The 21,863-nt window shown below is 38.3% G+C and overlaps 1 protein-coding gene across 1 annotated transcript in view; it reads right to left on the reverse strand.

The window, feature by feature from the left end:
- SPATA16 (spermatogenesis associated 16) overlaps positions 1-21,863 on the reverse strand; it is a 262,641-nt gene that overhangs the window by 93,254 nt on the left and 147,524 nt on the right. The window contains exon 5 of the mRNA XM_058295332.2: positions 904-988. Coding sequence (XP_058151315.1) covers positions 904-988 — 85 coding nt within the window. The remainder of the gene's footprint in view (positions 1-903; positions 989-21,863) is intronic.

Below are 21,863 nucleotides of genomic sequence, written 5' to 3' on the forward strand. Positions count from 1 at the left end.
ATATGGCTCCACTGGAAACAGCTGGATGGAATTTTTAAGGGAGTGGTTATCCACTTAACATGAGGAAAAGTTTGATAATTAGCATATTGAATGCTATTTCCTGGAGGTAAGAGAACTCTCAATTTTGGATATATTTCAGAAGAAACTTTTGACAACTCGAGGGAAGATTTGTATATTGTGAAGGAGATTGAACTAGTAAATTCTAAATTCTCCTTAAAATTCTAATAAATTCTGAATCTCTTCTTGGCATCTAATTAACTCTTTTTCTTTCTTTATTAGAGAAGTTGTAGGTTTACAGAGCAATCATGCACAAAACACAGGATTCCCATACACCACCCACCACCCACACTTTGCATGGGGGTGGAACAGCTGTTGCAATTGACGGCAGCACATTTCTACAACTGTACTATCAAATTCACTCTTGGTATGATGTCTTGCTGCCAGTTTGAATCATAAATGAAAAGGAAGACCTACAGTTTGTTCTAAATATAAAATGGTATCCAGCAAATACAACTAATCCTTGCATTTTCTTTTATGATGTAATTGATATTACTTCTAACATCCGCTTTTACTGGTCATAGAACAACAAAAATCTAGGAAAATACAATGTTCAGGATGTAAAGGATCATGTCATTATAGCAGCAAAAATAGTTCTTGGGACATCTAAAATTTATATTGGATTGTAAAATTGAAGTATGGGTCAAGGGTTAACAATCTTGAATTTTGCCCTTAAAATAAGTCTCAGAAAATCTACTTCATTATTAATACATTACTACTAGGTACTGTCCTTCTGAATGGTATGCCTACATCTACCTCCTTTAGCAGTTTTTAAAACACCAGTCCTTCATTTTGGTTCTAAAAATGAGATGCATGCCTCCTCCTACTTGGCGTGCCAGTTTTTACCTGCCAATACAGCTTGATGAGTTTGCTTATACACTGCTCGCTTCCTCCGCAGAGCCAGAACATGAAGTCAGCAATCATGGCACTCCTAAGGACAGGGATATATATATTTAAAAATAAATTTATAGGAGAACCGTAGCCGGCACTATATACAAATATTGAGTAAAAAGATTTTGTAATGTATAAGTTTGACTAGATTAGTGTTAAGCAAAGTGAAAGCACATTTTCGAATGTAGAAAGTAGAGCTTTGTTTTATTTTGAAGCTAAACCAAAACTGGAGGAGAAAAGCAACAAGCCATTTTTCTTCTAGATGTTTTTTTCTATTTGAACAGTATAAGAATATTTAAAGAAGCATGAGAGAATGCTTTGTTTTGGTTTCCTCTTATTAAGCTTCAAAGCATTTAAAGACCAACATATTTTATGTACTGTAAAAATGCCTTCAAACCTAGCATAGCATCTATAGCTAACTATTATACTGGTATTTCAACATGTCTCAGACTTTACCTGAGTTAAAGATGAGTCACCTCTGATTTAATTAGCCTCCTTAAGAATGGAAAATAAACAATTTCCAATTCAACAAACACTCTCCCTCCCCTAATATTTGGGTCTAATTGAATTGGTTTTAGTATGCAACCATTGCATTCGTCTTATTAAGTTGAGGGGATATTAAAAAGTATTGTGCAATGGATATTAATTCATTGCTTAGCACCCTTTAGAAAAACAGTTTACTTTTATGACTGTTTCTCTGCTAGTCCTCTCTATTTCTTTTCTCTAGAGATTCCAAATCCAATTAAATGTGACTAGAAGTAATTCCAAATTGTCACGTTAGCCAATTAAACATATAATAATCCTGTGTACCTAATCACTAGTACCAAAAGTTTATTTATTGAAGTGGAGCTATCACTGTGTACCCCTGAATGTTTTTCTTATCTTTGCCTGCAGATACGTGCTGTTTCTTGACATCATTGTAAATTGAATTAGAAATTTTCCTTCCCTAAATATAGGTTGTTTAAGACACAGCAGCTATAAACTTAATATAGTACTCTGTAGAAAGAATTAAAATGTTTAGATTCTTGCTGGGGACAGACAAAAATAAGAACTTTAAAAATTAATAATGGAAGCAAATACCACCATTTTGAGGAATATTCAGCTCAATACAGGTATTTTTTACACATGTAGTGTTGGAAAGAAGCTCTCTGCTGACATTTCAAAGTAAATGACAATGATCTAAATGATAATAGTTAATCTTTTAAGAATCCTTTATATTTTCCAAAACTCTAATTTAATAAGATAAAAGGGCTAGGATGTTTTCCCGTGGGACTATGTATGGGATAGAAAACAAGTTGTAAAAGTCATAGAGATCAGGGAAGGGCAAAAAGAGCATTTCAAACACCGAGTTAAAAGAATGATTGGTTTGAGCACCCTGTGGTGAACCTTGGTATGATTGTCAGTTATTAGTCAGATGTCAGCTTCCACATATTCCAGCCACATGCCCCCTTAGATATTTCAATCCACAGTTTTCTCTTCAGGGACAATGTAATACATTGTACTAAAATTATAGAGCAGAGTTCTGAATTTTGAAACCTACAAAAATTGTCAAAGAAAGTAATCCTGGGTTAAAGATATAGTGACTTGAGTCCAGCAAAAGCAAAATTGAAAGAGTTGCTATAATGTTAGTTATTGTCATCCTTGGATTGGAATAATTGTGAGAGAGAAGGAAGCAGATCATCACAGTGGATTTCAAGAGCTTTACCATATTTTTGCTATCGATAATTTGGTTTTGAGTTCCCCATTGTAAAATTAGAATTTTCAGCATTTATTTTTATTTTTTTCATTTATTTTTTATTTTTTAGAGGTCCTGGGATTGAACCCAGGACCTTGCACATGCAAAGCAGGCACTCAACTGCTGAGCTACACCTGCTCCACTCAGGGTTTTTATTAATGTTTTCAAAAGGTACATATTCTGTAAAGAGTGTTGTCAAATGGTTTCCTAAAGTATTATATCTGGGGACTCAAGTCTTTTTCTAAAGGCAGACCTCAGTGAAGTACCACTTTTTAAGAGCAAAAGGATACTAGTATTAAATAACAAAATGTGGCATCATATAGCTCCATGTTTGCTGAGATGTATTTCATAACTATGATGTATTTCTTTCAACACATGGTGTAGAGCTGTGTTCAAATTAGATAACCAATTAGGTACCTGTGATGGTTAGGGAATTGTGTCAACTTGGCCAGGTAATTGTGCCCAGTTGTTTGGTCAGACAAGCCCTGGGCTAACTGTTAATACAAGGGCATTTATGGACTTTAGTCGCCATTGAATTTACTGCAGTGGTAAATAATAGATTGCTGGTTATAATTACATCAATCAGGGCGATTGCCATCAGCAGTGAGTGATGCTTAACCCAATCAGTTGAATCCCTTGAAAGGGGAAGTGATTCCAGCATTGAGAGAGAATTTCCCAGCTCATCTTTGGACAGACAACATCTCCCAGAACTCATCAAGAATCTTCACTGGACTTTCATCTGAGCCCGTGGTTGCAGTCTGCCTGTGGAACCTGGACTTGTGCATCCTCACAGCTGCATGAGAGACTCTGATAAATCTCTATCAACAGATATTCCTTGTGAATTCTGTTTCCCTAGAGAACCCGGACTAATAGAGTATCCAGGTCTAAATTGGAATGTGTCTGGTTCTTATTTCTGGTTCCCTGTCATAGTTCTGTCCCACAGCTCAGCCTTTACGAGTCAGGAAAAATCAGTGGACGAGCATGAAAAAAGCATGGAAATAACATTATACCATGCAATTTTGTGAGACAAGGATTTATCATACTGCATTTAAAAAAGGCAAAGATGATTAATTAATTAACCTGTTGAGCATCTACAATGAGTCCAGCCATGTAGGGAACAGATTCTGGCCAACTCACCTCATGAACTGAATATAAATTGTAGATCAGGGCTTCTTAACAAGGTGTCAGTGAGCTTGAATTTAAATAAAAAAAATTATTCGTGTGGGTATGTGTTGGTGCAGGTGTGATATATTTATTAAATAATACACAGTATAATGTGGGCTTAGTAAGGGGTCTATGGTTTTCACCTGACTGACAAAGGGGTCCATGGAACAAAAAAGGTTCTGAGCTTCTGCTCTTGATCATCATTCTTCCTATCCTTCTTTAGGTATCTCTGCTTACCTTTAGACCAATATTCTAGATTCTAGTCAATGCAGTTCAATGTTGCTTCTGTCTTTGTCTCATTGTCGTCATTTATTCAACTTAGTTTCATTAATCCACAGAACGTTGGAGCTATGCTGGGTCAGTAAGATCATCTTAAGCCAACCCCCATTATGTGCCAGTGGCTTAATATCTGTCATTTTGGGTCTTTAATAAGTGCTGAGCACCATGTGAAGCACTTTCCACTGAGGAATGTAAACCAAGCCCACCCACTTGTGCACCAGGTCCCATTCTCTTGCACCTGCCCAGGGACATTGCACCAACAATTCTCCCACTGTCTTGTTTCTTTTCTTTCTTTAAATTGTCCTTTTTCTCCTGCAGCTTTTCTGACTTCCAGCTTGAAACAAAATAAAGTGAAACACCCAAAATGCCTCTTTGACTCACTTCCTCGCCAAACTCTCCACCCTGCTGTTCCTCAAAAAAAAAAAAAAAAAGAGCATGGCTTCTGGGATTTTGCACTTGACAGTCCCACTCCTGGAAGGTTCTTTCCTTAGGCATCTAGGGATTTATGTCTGTTTTATTCATTGTTGTATCCCCAGTGCCTAAAACAGCACCTGACAGATGGTATTCAGACAATAAATATTTGTTGAGTTAATTTACAGCCACATATTATTTATTTAAATTTAAAAAATTTACTTAAACTCTGTGTTACAGAGAAGAACCTGAAGCTTACGGAGTTACGTAGCATACTAGGACTCTAACAGAAGTAGTCTGCCTCTAAGGCTACCCCATTGACCATATTTAACAGAATGCTTTTGTAGTGGAGGTGACATACTAATGGAGCCACAGAGTGGACTTTGTCAATTTCATTTGTCCAGTATACAATCGAATGCAGCATTTAGCTCATATGAGAACTTAATAAATGCTAATGGATGCTGACGTATTTATTACATAAATTAAAGAGGAAATGTACCAGGAAGCACATTGGCCTAATGTGTTGTATCCAAAATTATTTTTAACATGATGGTATGTGTCAACAGTTATTGCTTCCCTGAAAGCAAATTTACTGCTCATTTGATCCTATGTTTGAATTCATTTTACAAAATTGTTTCTGAAGTCACATTTAATTTACCTAATACATCTGTTAAAAGTCAAAAGGTCTGAAGCTGGCTTTTAAATATACATGCATATAATATAAATAGCTTAGATGTCATGAACTCAAAGGTTTGGGAGTCAAATCCTGTTCCTTCAGAATGGCAAATAAGCAATAAAATAATTTGGCATGCTATTATTAATAAGATGGGTACCATTTATATTTCCCAAATTAATACCATGTAAGGATCATAATATATAAGCATACTCATGCCAAGAGATCTTACAGATTGAATATTTCTAAACAGACTGTGAAATTCTAAGACTATGCGAATATACTATAGATATTTCTCAAGGCCTATGCTCAGACTCAAAATTTATACCATTTCTACCCAGTGTGGCCACATGGTGGTGTAAAACAATAAGATATGGGTAAACAAAAGAAAACCAGGGCACACAATCAGCTGTGTGGTCTCATCAGCCGGCTGGCTGGGACCTTGAAAAGTCATTCTGTTCATCACCTTGCCTTTAGGCAGGATCACACTTAAACCTTTCAAATGAGACTGATGAGAATCTATTCTGTTTTAAAGACCTCCAGAGAAGGACATTGCTTTGCTTTCCTCACTGATTCCAGAGTATCACAGTCATAAACAGTTTCTTATGCAGTTTTAGCCTGCTGGCTTTAGTTCTCTCTCCAGTGTTGTTGCAACCCAACTAGTCCTTCTCCTCTGAAAAGCAATTTTAAACAGCCTCACAATAATGTATTAATCTTCTCTTTCCTAGGCTAATTAAATTAATCCCGGTTGCATTAATATTTCTCCATGGGTCCTTTTTTCTTGCTAGTAAGTCAGTGTCAGGGTTGTCTTTTCAATCTGCCTAAGTTTCCCCCTTTCTTCCTTCCACATCCGGAAACTGACCTCTCCCAAGAGTCAAAGGATAACCTCATGATCTTATGCAGTGATTTCAATGATGCAACAGGCATAGGTACTTTCTAGACGTGTGTTTATGGATAGTTATAATCGCAGAATCCTTTTGTATTATCAACATATTTAGGAGGTTGTTTTCTTCTCCTTATATTTGAAAAAGCTCAAGAATATGTGTACACACATCTCCTTACTTTGGGATGAATTAATATTGATACAAAGTATGCACTACTTTAGACTATAAATACACAATAATACTAAAGAGATTTTATTTATTCTGATCAGTGAGAAGACCTAGCAGATACACTCGGGCAAACATACGCGCACATCTTTTTGCTGGTTCATATATATTCCACACAGCAGGTTATCTCTTTTAAAATGTCCATGTAAATGACTGCAAATAAAATCCAAGCTCCCCCTTTGGCCTACAAGCCTCTGAGTAGCTGCCCCTGAATTCCTCCTCGACATACCTCCCATGATGGTCCTGTCAAGGGTGACTTATTTCAGTTGTTTAAATACAATAAATTTCCTCCCTTAAAGCATTTGTGCATGTGGTTACACTTTCCTGGAATCTATTCCTTCAGTCTTCCATCAGGCTACTCCTTCTCAAGATCAAGGCCTTTAGACTTGGGCTTAACCTTTGATTACCTCCTCAGTGAGGCCTTCCCTGACCGCTCTATCTCGGTTCTCTTGTTCTACTATTCCTCATCAGAACCTTATCCTTTTCCTTCATAAGCTTCACATTTTGTAATTACTTGTTGGTTACTTGTTTATTGCCTTCTTTCCCTAGATTTGGGCTGTTCTATATAGTAGCCACTAGCCATATGTAGCTATTTATATTTAAATTAATTTAAGTTAAACTTCAGTTTCTCATGTATACAAGGCCGATTTCAAGAGCTCAATAGAGATATGTGGCAGGGCTACCATATTGGATGACACTGCCTCTCCATCCTCATAGGAAGTTCTGTTGGACAGTGCAGCTCTAGATGGTATGCCACAGAAACCTGCCACTACTGTGCCTTACATGAGTCTTGGTAAATAAAGGGTGCCCAGTAATTTCTATCTGCTTTCTTTTGGGCTTTGTACTGGTCATCCCTTTTCCCCACCCCTCCCCCTGGTCATTTGGTGTTCATCAGGAGGCTCACGCAGCCCCTGCAATGCTCTGAGTAGTAGTACAAAGGCATTGAAGGAGTTAGAGTTTGGTCTCAGCACCTTTGTCGCAAATCTCCCTCTGTGCCTAATGCTAATAACTGGAAGTTGTCCCTGAGATCAAGCCTACCTTTTCAGCCCAAATATCATTACTATATGCCTGCCCTGATTGTGGGTACTGACTCTGGTTACTACTGGAGTTCTAGTATTGGATGAGAGTTTTTCTTGATGTTCTCTGGTTGATTACTAGTTTGGGATTTCAAATATTGCCTTTTTTCTGGATTCTCAATTGATAATGACAACAATAATAGTACTTCCATTACTACTTGTAAGAGCAACCCATATTTACTGAGTGTTTACCATGTACCTACCTGGTAAGTGCTTTTATACTTTATTTAACTCTCATAATCAGCCTGTGAAATGAGTGAATTGAGGTTGATGGGGTTAATTTTCCAAAATGTAGGTTACAAGGCCAGGATTCAACCATATATACCTGACACTGAATTCTGGGCTCTTAACCACAGCTTTGTACTAGCTACTTCCATATTGCCATTATTTTCTGTGCATCTTTTAGAAGATTTCATTATCTTTCATTGGACTTCCCTGATGCTAATTTCTTGCCAAACTGCTGACTGTTGGTCCGCTCTCTAGAAACGATAATCTCTGTGGTTGATTAAACAGTGAGGTAGTTTACTATGTTTATTGCTGCCTGGCCCTCCTCCCCGATCCCCACACCCACCCAAGCTTGTCTACTCAGTAGACATGTCTTCTTCTTAACTCTGACTTCCTTGTCTGATGCAGTCCATTTTTCCTTTTGTGGCCATGTCAAGAGATGTGTTATTACTCCTATAAGAAATATGTCTGTTTGAAGAGGCCTGTATAAATAGGACTCTTCTCAGATCATGCATCCAGGTTCGATTTTATTTGTGATATTTTCTTAAGGGCGAAGTATGGGATGGAGCCCATAAATGGCATAATGAACATTCTCAACAAATGTTTCTTATATTTATTATGATAGGCAAGGTTTGGAGTCATGGCAAAATGGAAAAGTATAAGGACATGGTGCTGATATCTGTGGGCTTCCAATGTAATTATGAATATGATATTCATGTTTGAAAAAAAAACTAGCCAAATATAAGGCACTTTTCAAATCATAAAGGCCTATGCAAATATTAAGTAGGTCATGTTAATTAAGAAATAATGATCATAAGTGCCATAGGATCTTAATGGGAGAAATGATTCTTTTTGGCTCTAATGGACTGATTCCGTGCTGATACTTGAAGAATTATTTTTAAGTGGTTAGAAAGAAAAGCAAACTTTTTATTTTTTTTTGGTCAGAGAAATATCACAAGCCAAAGCAGTGAATTGGGTCAGGGATTGAAGCCAGGACTTCTTATGTGGGAAGCGGGACTCAACCACTGAGCCACATTGGCTCCCCTGAGTTGGTTTATTCATTTATTTTGCATGGTTTTTTTTTTGTTTTGTTTTTTTGTTTTTTTTGTTTTTAAGAGGCACCGGGTACTGAATGCAGGACCTCCCACATGGGGAGTGGGCGCTCAACCACTTTATTTTATTTTTTTAATGTTACATTAAAAAAATGTGAGGTCCCCATATACCCTCCCACCCTCCTCACCCCACTCCTCCTGCGATAACAACATTTAGATACATCCATTCCCCTGGAGAGTGTTAATATAAGATCTGAGGAGAGGCAGAGGGTTTGTGCACAGTAAGAGAGGAAGAAAATTATGTTGAGGACAGATTATGGTAGGTTTTAGATTCCAGGTAGATGAATTTGGACTTCATCCTGTAGGTACTGGGAAACAATTGAAGAATTTTTGGCAGGCAGAATAACATGGGAACTTGTAGTTTTAAAATCTCAGCCACTGCTGGTCTGGTTTCCATGAGGGGAAGGAGCCCTTATCCAGCCAGGACCTCTCAGGCTTGCTCCTAAGGTGGACAGTGACAGCCTCGGAGCATGCCAGGAGCATCTCTACTGTGCCTTTTATGTACTGGTTTATAAGTGGCGGCTCCATGATCTCCTTGATATCTGGACCCCAATTCTCTGGGATAGAGATGGTCTGGGAAACCGGCCATCTGGATATACAAAAGGGTCTGAATGATGTGTTAATTGGGCTAATATTTCATACTTTATGCATTCATTCATTCTGCAAAGATGGGAATTCTAAGATGAATAAACCATTTCCTATTCTGAAAGTCTAAAGGGGGGGGGGCAAACATGTGGCAGATAATTACATCACAGTGAGTAAACTGGAATAATTGATATATGCACAAAGTATTATAGAGCACTAGTGCAGCTGAGGTGGTTGGTGGCGTTCAGGGAGGGGGTTCAGTGAGGGGATCCTGGAGGAGATGACAACGGGGTCAGCTGAAGTGGTGAGTAGGAGTTAACCTACCAAGGGCGGGTGCAGCTGGGAAGCGCATTCTAGGCACTGCCTTAGTCTTGAACACAGGTGCAGAGGTCAGGAGCAGGAGGAGGAGCCGACTTCAGAACAGGTAAGGAAGGCAGCAGACAGGCATGAAAGAGCTTGGATTTTATCTGGTGAGTAATGGGAAGCCGTTTTAGGGTTTAAGTAGAGAATGGTATTGGCAGATCTGAAGTTTAGGGAGAGAACCTCGGCAACTCTGTAGAGGATGCATTTCAGTGTGAGAAAACTGGAGGAGGGCAGTCACTGTCATTGCAGGAGTTCAGAGAGATCACGGGCGATCCCTAACTAGGGCATGGACTATAGGAAAATTGGAAATTGGGCTATTGGCCCCACTCCTAAGGGCAAAGTCAGCTGAGAAGACGTGCAGGAAAGCAGTTCAATCTGTAAACGCGGTAATCTTCCGGGACCTCGGTGACCGCGTGCCAGCCCAGGGGCAGTTTCCCCATAGGCGTGTCCATAAATCTTGTGTGAACAGGAAAACCTAAAACTGACTTCTCTCTTTTTCCAGATGAATGAACTAATATCCGATGCTCAAGGAAACCATAAATAATGATAAAACAATTATGGGCTTCACCTGAAGCCAGCAGTGTAACTTTAGTGGAGACTGGCTGGTACCACAGGCCAGAATCTAATTAAATAATGTGCTGCCCTGTCTCTTTAACAAGCATTGCTGTGGGGCCTGAGAAACGCCAGCGCTTTCTTAGCGTTCATTCCTGAAGGACTCCTTCTGGAGCATTCCTTCTGGAAATGTTCCTGCCAGCAACTCGTCTCCTGCTTATCCAGAACTCTTGTTAATTCTCCCATGAGACCCCATTCTTGGAACACTTCCTCTCCAGCAGAGGGAGCCATCACCTTTTCGTATGAAGGAAAATCTAGTATGTCTCTCTAACCTTGAACCGGGTCAGTTAAAGCTTTATTCAAAGGGAGGGGAATAACTAGGGGAAATGAAGAATGTCTTAGGTCATCCTGGAAAAGGCCAGAAGCTGGAGGAGAGTTTGGCTTTATAAATATGGGCAATGCTGAATTTTATTTTATTTTCCATACTTTACCCCAGTTTCTGGAACCAATATAAAATGTAAAGTACCCTGAGCAGAAAATAAACCCATTGACAGTAGAAGAACAGCTTACAGTTCTGGCCAGATTAGTTCTGGCCACTTTGTCTTGCTACTCCCTAAAAGTAAGGAAATTAAAACACAAATTCTTACTACTTGATATTCCATCTTTTGATCTCTGGTCGAGTAGAAAAAGTCCCAGATTATATATGGATTATACAGAACAATAAAGCATCTTAATTATTTGGCATATCGTGCAACTGAACCAAATCGTAAGCTCAGCTGCCTATTTCTGAAGAGCCCAAGTGCAACAGACAAGAAGGAGAGTGAGGAAATGAGTGATTAGCTTGCACAGGCAGGACCAAATATGGTAAGCCGTTTTGTGGAACTTGGAATTTATTTTCAAGTAGAATCAAAATACATATACACTGTACTTGGGTTTCCAAGCCTGCCTACAGACACACATTTAAACCTCAGGTTGCATAAATGATGCACATTTAACAATTATGCAGTGTTTTGCCAATGAAATAAAACCAACTGAAAGAATAAAATTACTTAATTCCTCTTAATTTTCTAATGGATAGAAGAAGTTTCATTTCCAGTATTTCTCAACAGTGGGAGCTCTTGGCAATTTTAGGTAGTTATGTACTTTGTTGTTTGGGACTGTCTCATGCATTGCAGGATGTTCAGCATCTCCGGCCAGCATGCCCTACCGACCAATAGTGTTTGTCAGTCCCTGTAACGACCTGCATACCTGTGCATGGAGATGATTTTGGAGAGTCTTGGTGACTATTATGGGTCCTTTAAATGTTATGGAACACTTATTATTATTATTTTTTTAGTTTGATTTTACTTTATAACATTTCTTCATTGGGACCATATTACCAAGATCATTATTCTTAGTTTTGGGCAGGTAATTTTTTGGCTCCTAAATGAAACACAAAAGACAAGCTAGAAGGAAATCACCCAAGGATGGTAGAGTATGTGGATATTAGCAAACATTCCCTGAGATGGAATAACCCAGGCACCAAGAAGTGGGAAAGGAAAGAAAACAGGGAAGCATCATTTCCATGGCCCTATGTGAAGGCTGAACCCAGGCTATGGGCCGTGCTTCTTGTTTCTTTATGACATGCTTGGCGTTGGGCCAGTCACTAATCCAAGTTTTGATCTCTAATATTCTATGGTCCATCTCTAGAATAGAGATAGTAATAGTACCTATATTCTGGATGTATGTGTAACTAATGAATATACATAAAACAATTTGAAATCTACGCGATGATCTACAAATGGTAGGCGGAAACCATTATTATTAATACCAGTGAGGGTAAATGTGGAGATGGAGATGTTGAGGGTCAGAATTGAGGCAGATATTCCCAATTTAGGTGAACTTTGTATCTGACAGTATAGGAGTAGAATGAGGGGAAGTCAAGATGGGTTGTTTGTATGGGAGGGAGGTAGCTCATACCTGGGGAACATCTTCATATTAATCTGGTAAAAATTACCTCACAGGACACTTGTGACCAAAGGAGAATGGATCCTTTAAACAATATTTTCTGTAACATTTTCCATTGTAATCCAAAGTGTAGAACAACATCAACAGTAACTATACCACCATCCCCAATGAAAGTTCTTTGTGCAAAATCCCACAATGATACAATAAAGTTTGTTCTCCAAGTGTTAACAGCTCACACTGGTGGAGGACTGGCTCATTCTTGCAAGATAGCAGAGAGTTACGAGTAACACGGAAACAGTTCTGATTTTCATGAGTGATATAGTCAGGGTAGACATTGGGTAAGATTATGATATGCTCAGGTTTTCCCCCCAACACTTTTCTAGACCCTTTCCGGTAGTCCATGCCTCTTTCCCTGCATCTCTTTTCTTTCTTTCCAACATGCTTTCCTTGTATTCAGGTCACCAAAGAGCCTCCTCTGCGAAACCCACCTAAGCCTGGTCTCAGTTCAGTATTACAGGGTTCAACCTTTACCTTTCTTGGTACTTTCCTTCAAGCATATACATTCTAGACCTAATTTTTCCAAGGCAATTAGAACTGAGCAGGCAATTTGAGAGTCATTAAAAAAGTTCTCTTCCCAAAAATGTTTCCCTCAATCACTTAAAGTGTCATAAAATAATACAGTAGATATATCTTCAGGTTGAGGTATTAAACAGTCTTGCTAAAACACATCTATGTTTTCTTGGAAGGTGAAAATAATTGTCACTCATTAATAACTTTTGAATAAATTGATTTATATCAGATGAAGAGAAAGGCAATACAGAACAGGGGTTGAAAAAGCCTCGTGAGCTAGATTGTCTTTGCTTGAATCCTAATGGCCATTTGTTAGCTGTATAACACTGGACAAGTTACTTAACCTCTTTTTGCCCCAGTTTCTTCATATCACAATGTAGATAATAATAGTTGGCAATCTCATCAGGTTATCGAGAGGATTAATGTTTGATTATATGTAAAAGACCTAGAGCAGTTCCCAACACTTGGGAAGCACTCAGTAAGTGCTAGCTTGTCAATTAGTATTCTGCCCAGGTGTTAACACTGATTTTTAGGAAAATTAAATATACTTTGCTTCCTTGGGAAGCTTGCACCCAAGCAGGTTCATTTAGACTGCTTCAAAAGTGTATTGATTTTCTCATTGTTATTAAAGTTTTTCTTACACTTATAAACCTTATAAAACTTACCAACTTATCACTAATGTAAGTAGTATAGTTTGTCAGCCTAGGATGAAAATGCTTCTCCCTTGGTGCAGTTTGTAATCCTCACTTTACTTAGATATTCTTGTCTTCCACCCTGTGATAACACTTTGCTTCTATGTACTCTCTTAGAACTCTTCTTTAACTCTCTGTTGGTCATTCGTATTGTTTAACCTGATCCCTTTGCAGCATACTTTTATGGAGGGCAGGGATCACATTTCACTCATCGTTGTGAGTCCACTAGAAGCTTACACAGTACAGGTACTCACTACATGGTTATTAAATGAATACATTATTGTAAGTTCCATGAGGGCAGGAATTTTTGAAGTTTTGCTCCTAGCTTTATTCCCAAGCATCTAGAATAATGACTGGTAATCAGTAAATACTTGCTGAATGATTTTGTTAAATGAAAGAAGGCACAGATATACTGTTGAAATTAAAATGGAATTCCACATATTAAACCAAATTTTCTACTCGATTAACATTTTGAAAGCATAAACACTTTGAAATATATTCCTCCAGGAAAAAATGTGCATTTGGGAGGCAAACTATGGTTCATAAGCTAAGGCATTTGTTTGTTCCTTTGGATATATTTCTCTGTAGGGAGTGAGGACAGTGATAGTTGTTATCCCAAAGTTCTATTTTCCTGTGTCTAGCTGTTAGCTACCACTTTATTCACCCACTCATTCATTCAGCCAAAAGCTGTTGACCACTTGTTTCATGCAGGGCACGACGATGGGTAGCGTGACACAGGAGGGATATACAAAGATGTTGCTCACAAAGTTTGTTTCTGAGTAGCTGAAATCAAGTGTAGGGGTCTTGACACCCTGTCCACTTCTAAAAGAAATTGCCACAGTATCCTGATGAAGGAGCAGGTGGGTGTGATCATGTGATCCAGCTCCTCTTGTCTGGTTTGGGCCAGTTTGGGCAGTGAGATTTTAGAAGCCCATGAGGTCAACCAAGCTAGGAGTCTTGGCCAAAACATGTGGGACTAGCCAACCACAGATAGATGAACTAGGAGAGAAGGAGAAGGGAAAAGAAAAGAAAAGCAATCTCGACCCTCTCCAGGTCCCTTCTCCTTCATTGCCCCCTCCACTTTAGGCTGCCTCAATGAACCAACATCTTGAGAGTATATTTTCTAGAGCTGTTTTGCTCAGGAGAAAATGCCAGGGCAGAGGGTCAGCATGGTGTGCCCAGATTCCTGGCCTCATGTTTAGGCTGACCATATGCCTGAGTTTTTCCAGGACAACCCTAGTCTCCACCTGTTTATCTGAAAGAAATTAATAGGGCCCCTTTCACTTTCAAAACTGTCACGTTTTGGGAGGTACATTTTATAGTCTCCTATCATTCTCTCAGGGGAGATGTTTCAGGGCATATGTGCATGTGAACAGCCATCCTCTATGTTTAATATGTTGTCAAGGAAATTATCCTTTCCCTAGTAAGACTGTAAGCTCTTCAAGGGCAGGAATCCTTTTATATGCTTCTTTATTCCTTCTTCCTAAATCTTATGGAAAAGTATACAGGCAAATAAAGGTTTTTCTCCTATAAGTTATACATTTTCTTAGAGATACACATATTTGTCCTTAGTCATTGAACTTGCTGGAAGACTTTGTTATGGAATTTTAAAAGAATTTAAGTATAGGAACCCGTGATATTTATGCTCTGGGGCTCAACTGAAACTGTATTTTCCAAATGCTCATCTTGTATCTCCCCCCCACAATGGCTCCTTCATCTTTTTGCTCATTGTTTTTACTTATTGTTCTTGTTCATTGTTTGCGCTTATTGTCTGCTACTTGTTTTTTTTTCCCCCTTGTCATTTTTGCTCATGGATCTGCACATTGTCTGCTCATTTTTTCTTCAGGAGGCACTGAGAACTAAACCTGGGACCTCCCATGTAGGAAGTGGGTGCTCAACTGCTTGAGCCACATCCTGCTTGTTTGTTTTTGTTCTTTGGCTGCTCGTTCGCTTATTGTCTTGCTCGTTGTCTGCTCGTTGTTTTTGCTTGATGTTTGTTCATTGTCTGCTCTTTGTTTATTTGTCTTCTTTAGGACGTACAGGAACCAAACCTGGGACCTCCCATGTGGGAGGCAGGTGCTCAACTGCTTGAACCACATCTGCTCATCTTGTATCTTTTAATTTTAAAAAATTTGAACCAGAAAAACCTAATAAATATGCAGATACAATTTTATAATTCACAGATTATCTAACAGACACATGTACACCAATAACAGAAAGCAAATTTTCCAAACATTGTTACTTAGATAAAAGGAGAACACAAACAGGGTGGGAGTAAAAGAAAGAGGCATTGCAGATACAGTGAATAACATAAACAAAGCTAGAGTGTCAGGAATTAAAATGACATGCATGTTGAAAGCAAACAATTTATTTATCGAATACTTCCTATGTATGAGCTACTCTGTTAAGTAGTATTATTGAGGTTTTGAAACAGAATACAGACAGACCTTAGAAACCAAATGCCAGATTCTAGCACCATCATTGTTGAGTTTACAGGGTAAACACCCGTTCACTTTTAGGAGAAGCTTTTATACCCTTGAACTGCTTCCTATTACTGATTTTATGAAACTTGTGCATTCCTTTTGGGGCTCAGTACAACATCCATCTGTTTATTTAGAAGTTTGCTTAAGGGGCTTTTAATGTATGCAGAAACCATGTTCTTTTTTTTTTTAAACCACAGTCTGCATGGTGTTTGTCTTTTTTTATTGTGTTTTTAATTTTGCAAATGTGCCCAGTGGCATAAGTAGTGGTAGCATATTAATAAATTAAAATATAAATAAATAATTTTGGGGAAAGCAATAACAGCTGGCAAGTATTTTTTCATGTGAGTTGTTTTCAAGGAAGAAAATAAACAGATCTGTGGGTATGAAGAAACGAACCATACCAGTTCACAGAAGACAGTGCAGCAAAGTGCTCTTAACAAAATTCAAAATTTTGCAAAGCCCTAAAGAGAATAAGCATATGCCTTGAAGGCAGATGTGTGACCCTAAGAAATATTTGGGTGTGGGGTGAAGGGATGTGAGAGCTAGAGATACATGACAAGAGTAGATATAAGTGGTGAGTACAGAGGAAACCTTGCTTCTTATTGTACTCATGTAACCCACTTGTTTCTGGGTTAAAGAGATTAAATAGGAGCCCTGCTAATGTACTTCTTTTTTTAAAAATGTATTTTTAATTTATTTTTAAAAGATACAAAATGTTACTTTAAAAAATATGCGAGGTTCCCACATGCGCCACTTCCCACACCCCCCACCCTTCCCACATCAACAACTTCTTTCATTAGTATGGTACATTCATTGCGTTTGATGAATACATTTTGGAGCCTGCTACAAAGCATGGATTATAGTTTACATTGTAGTTTACACTCTCTCCCAGTCCATTCAGAGGGTTATGGCAGGATATACAATGTCCTGCATCTGTCCCTGCGAATGTGCTTCTGTTCTGCTACTGGCTTGGGGATGAGCAAAGGTGGGATACAGGAAGTCTCAAAGCCCTGAAATGGGATCCACTTCAGCAAATTCCATATGAAAAGGACTCATGTCATTCAGGAGTGGGCTGCTTGTATCCCAGAGGAGACGATGCAGTCATTTGTGCTCAGGGGAGAGGCAGACCATTTAGTAATCTATAGCCATGAGCAGGATCTTCCAGAATTTATTTGAGAAAATTAAAGTATTTCATAGAAATCAATTGATAAAGACATGCAACTCAAAGATGCTCATTTGAGCAAATCCATTTAAGCACAACAAATCCAGGGAAAGAATTCTTTGGGACCCCTAGGAGAGTATCTAAACTAAAGTAGCAGAAAGAGAATTCCCTTAGCTCCAGTGTTTGGGGCTTATTCCCAACCCTTGAGAAGGAAAGTAGAGACCAGAGACTGACAGAGCATTAAAGCAAAGTCATACTAGGCCTACATTTAACACAATTGGATTCCACAATATTGGGGAAAAAACAAAAAGGAAAATGGCAATTTAAATAGTGCCAAGTGCCAGCACTTCTACTTACCATTCTATTCAATAAGCTTAAGCGCATAATGAATGGAGTCAGTCAAATCAGCAAGGTTTGGAACCTACTTTACAAACTCAAGAAAGCTTTTAAGGGTTTCCCTGATCAATGGTAAAGAAAGCAAATATTTGCGAGGCTAATGGGTGGCCCTCCAGGCCTTCCGGGAAGAAACTAAATAACTAATCGAGGCTAAGAGTTAGATGGACGAGTAAGTCAACTATAAGAGGGAGAAATGATGATGAGGAATATGAAGGGCCAACAGGATAGAATCTTCATTCGTTTGCTTAAGTATTTCAAGCAGAGAAATACTTGACTGACAATTTCTGAATATAATCTCTTTATGGAATTAAATACTATACCTTATGATAAACATCAAATGTTTGTGGGAGCTTATACGTAGCGTTATATACAAAAAAGCAGGTATACAACAGTGGGCAATGCAAGGGATTTTCAAGGGTATTTCTGACTTTACCTCTTCCTTTCTGACTCTAACATCAATATTAACCCTAACCTCTTCATGCAATGTCATTCCATTCTATGTCGTTTTCTGGAGTGTGTATGACCCAATTCCTGGGAATTCCAGAAGTTAGTTGGTTTGGAGGGACAGCAGAGTCTTATATTACGCAGATGGGGAAATGAGCCAGTTCATTGAATTGTTACCATTATAATGATTTGATGTATGCTCATAGGTTGATAGGGGTCAGGGAAGTCCAAGTCATATAATATGTAATAAATATCATAAAGTTCTTGTTACAGAGTCTGAGTCAAATTATTCCCAATACATCCCTTTGTTGACTTTTATTAAGTTTCGGAATAAGGAGACCTTTATTCTGTATTGTTATATGTATATATGTATATGTATACACACCCTTGATCTAAGTGAATCTTACCTACTTTACTATTAGAGTCAAGATTTAGAAAGCCAGAGTATGTTAATCTAGGTAAGCAGCCCCATCTTGAGGAATTTGTTCTTCTTAATACTGACAGCCTGTTATACCCTGAGTTTAAACAGCAACAATACTATCTTTCATTTCAGAGTGCTCTACTATGGTATAGTCTCTGCTTTTATATGTGCTCTGGTTTCAGTTCTACAAATATTTATATTGTGACTAATGTAATTGTGTCACTGAGATAGGTATTGAGGGGAAAAAAGGTGAATGGGTCACCTCTGCATTGTCAAGAAGCCCATGGCCTTCTAAGAACAGTGAACACTTGGGGAAATAATTCACTTGTAGCTCTATGGACAGGTATGGAAATAATACAGAAAAAAAAAGGAGTAAAGAATTCTACTGGGAAAAAGTCAGAGAGGACTTCCTAAAGAAGGTGGGCCCCCCAAACGATTTTGAAGGTGATCAAAGAGGACAAAGCTATTCTGAATAGAGAAAATGGCATATGAAAATGTGTGGAAGCATAAAATAGCAAGTGGGGTGGTGGTTGGAGAGTATTTCAGCATTGAAGAGTGTGGTGTGTGTGTATGTGTATGTGTGAATAATAGAAGTTGAGGCCAGAGAGGCAAACAGGATACTAATTATGAGACCTTACATTTTTTGCCAGTATCTACTTTTATAGATTATGGGGAACCATTTAAGGCAATTAGTCTAGAGAGAAATGTGGTCAAATTTGTTCTGTAAATAAAGAATACTACACATATTATTTTGTAACCTGATTTTTAAAATTAACAATATGTAAAGAATGTCTTCCCCATTAGTAAATATTATCTATAACATTAATTAAAATGATTATATTGTGTTTCATGGGTATTTTCACTATTTAATTAATCAATCCCCTTTGTTACACAATTAAGATATAGGAGAAGTTAAGTTTTTGTGAGCAATAAAGAGTTCAGAACATGTTTGTCTTGAGATGCTTATAACACAAACAAATGGAGATATCCAGAAGGTGTTTAGATATATGAATTATTGTACTAAGGGACAAAGTTCTGAAAATACAGGTATCAATGTGGGAGTCATTAATATATTGATTAAGTAAAGCCAAGAAAGGGGACTTATTGTCCCAGGAAAAGTAAATGTACAATTAACAAAAAGAGTAAAGGGACAGAACTCTTGGAAACACCAGAATTTAAGCAGTGGATAGAGATTTAAGAGATTGGGAAGGAAAAGTCAGAGGGGTATTTGAAAATCCAGAGAGTATGATTCTGGGAAGGAGAGAAATTAGAGAAAGTTTGATTCTCATACCATCTTTTGGAGAGATAAGATTGGGTATACCATTATTATTATTCCCATTGCACAGATCCTAAATGTCTTGATTAGGCCAACACAGAATGTAAATGATAAAACTGAATTGCAGTCCTGATCATCTAGTTCCAATTCTAGTAGTGTTAGTAATGGATTTTATGATTCAGATAATTAAGGAAGAGAATAGCAGAACAAACTCCAGAAGCTAGCATAAAGATGGAATCTGTATGATGTATAATATATAAAAAAGAATGTATTCTTAAATTATTGCCAGCAAGGAAGAATATCCCATAATAGGTGAGGAGAGGAAAGTTGATGTCTTTAAAATGTTAAAGTTTGGCTTCAATTTGGGAATATCGTGGATAAAATGATTAGATAAACCTTACTACTCTTAAACATAATGATTGAAATAGCAAACAGGTTTTTTTAAAAATAAACTTCATTTTGAAATTATTTTAGATTTACAGAAAAGTTGCAAAAACAGTATAGAGAGTTATCAAAAATATAATTCTTCACCCAGCTTCTCCTAGCTTCCTGTAATGTAACATCACCATAGTTCAATGATCAAAATCTGGAAATTAGCATTGACTTACTACTATTAAGTAAGCTACAGACTATTTTTAATTCCATTGAATAGATGCATGAATAGAATAGAGAGCAGAAATCAACATTCATATATGGGAAACTGATATAGACAGAGTTGACATTGAAGATCAATAGCAAAAGGATTCAATAAAAGATGTCAAGATAATTGGTTTTATTCATTGAAGGAAAAACCATAGTAATAGGCAAAAGGATTGTGGAAAGAAGGTGGAGTAGGAAGCTCCAGGAATCAAACCCTCCACCAAAACAACTATTGAACTGGCAGGAACTGTATGATCAAATATTTTGAAACTTCAGAGTGTAAAGGAACACTGAAGCACCCAGGGAGGAAGAGGCTTGCAAACTGTGATAAATACCAGTGTTTCACCCTCCCTGCAGCAGCTATGGTCTCCCTACCCCCAGCCTCCTGGCTGGTGGTGCAGTGGGGACTGGAATTCTGGTTTCTGGCATGGCTTGTTGGCACCAGGATGGGACATAAAAAGATCCAGTCCTTCAGACTCAGGGGAGGGATGTGTGTGGTCTGATCCCAGTTCTCTAACTTTTATCAGCTACTTCAGATCTCTGGGGACTGATTCTGAGGGGAGCCAATGTTCCAACCTCACTAAGGCAAAAAGTCAGAGGAATCTTAAAGAGAGTAATGTTCTTCAAAACTACAGAAAACAGTTAAAGGGCTGTATTAACTGGGCAAGTGCTAAGTTTAATAAATGCAGTTTCAAAAGTCACAGAAGAAGAACCTTGCTTCCTTGCTGGCCTCTGTCCCACTGCCTCCACAACACAGGGTGGAGCCAGCTTGTGCTCCCTTTGTGGGTCCCTGACCCTGTTCCAGAGGGAGCAGAGTGGCCCCTGTGTGTATACTGGGGTGCATGTATGTCAAGGCCAATCTATTTGGTAGAAGTCTGAGAGATGGAGCCAGGGAATGTGTCTTGGGCTTGCCCTGCATAGAGTTTGTCCTGTGAACAGAAGTTGCTTATAGACAGCTGGGACAGTGTGAGCAACAATTAAATTGAAGCAACCTGGGACAAAGGATTACCTGCATTAAGTTACTCAAGAGAGTACCCTGGAGGGGAAGTAGGTCTATTTCAAAGGGAGTAGAGGGTGCATTTCCTGTAAACTGTAAACTAGGAAATCCTAAGGCCTCTAGCAAGCATAAGTCCAGGCGAAGAAGGTGGTTTAGCAGCCCTGGCTCCACACAGGCTCTGATAAGACAGAAAGGACCCTGCATTTCCTATTTGCCTTGGGTTGGCCCTCTTGATAGGAGGGCCAAGCTCAGAAGGAGACCCACAGTCAAAGCAGAGCCAATTTACAAAGACAGTAAAAGATGCTTTTTGCCTTGTGTGATAGTTTTGATTAACTCCTGAAATCAAGAAAATTTGTCAAATCACTAGTTGAATACAAACCCACAGCTCAGAGACTAAACTGCAGAGGTAACACTTTAAAATATTAAATTGTACAATGTGCAATAAAAGATACAAGACAATCAAAGAAAGAGGACATAATGACCAAGCCAAGGGGAAAATATAAAAATCCAGAATCCATTGGCGAAGAGGACTAGCCTTTGGATTTATTAGACAGAGACTTAACTGATCTTCAGTTTGCTCAAGGAGATGAAGGAAAACATGGAG

The sequence above is a fragment of the Dasypus novemcinctus genome, chromosome 4 (genome assembly GCF_030445035.2).
Source record: "Dasypus novemcinctus isolate mDasNov1 chromosome 4, mDasNov1.1.hap2, whole genome shotgun sequence".
In the NCBI taxonomy this organism is placed as follows: Eukaryota; Metazoa; Chordata; class Mammalia; order Cingulata; family Dasypodidae; genus Dasypus; species Dasypus novemcinctus.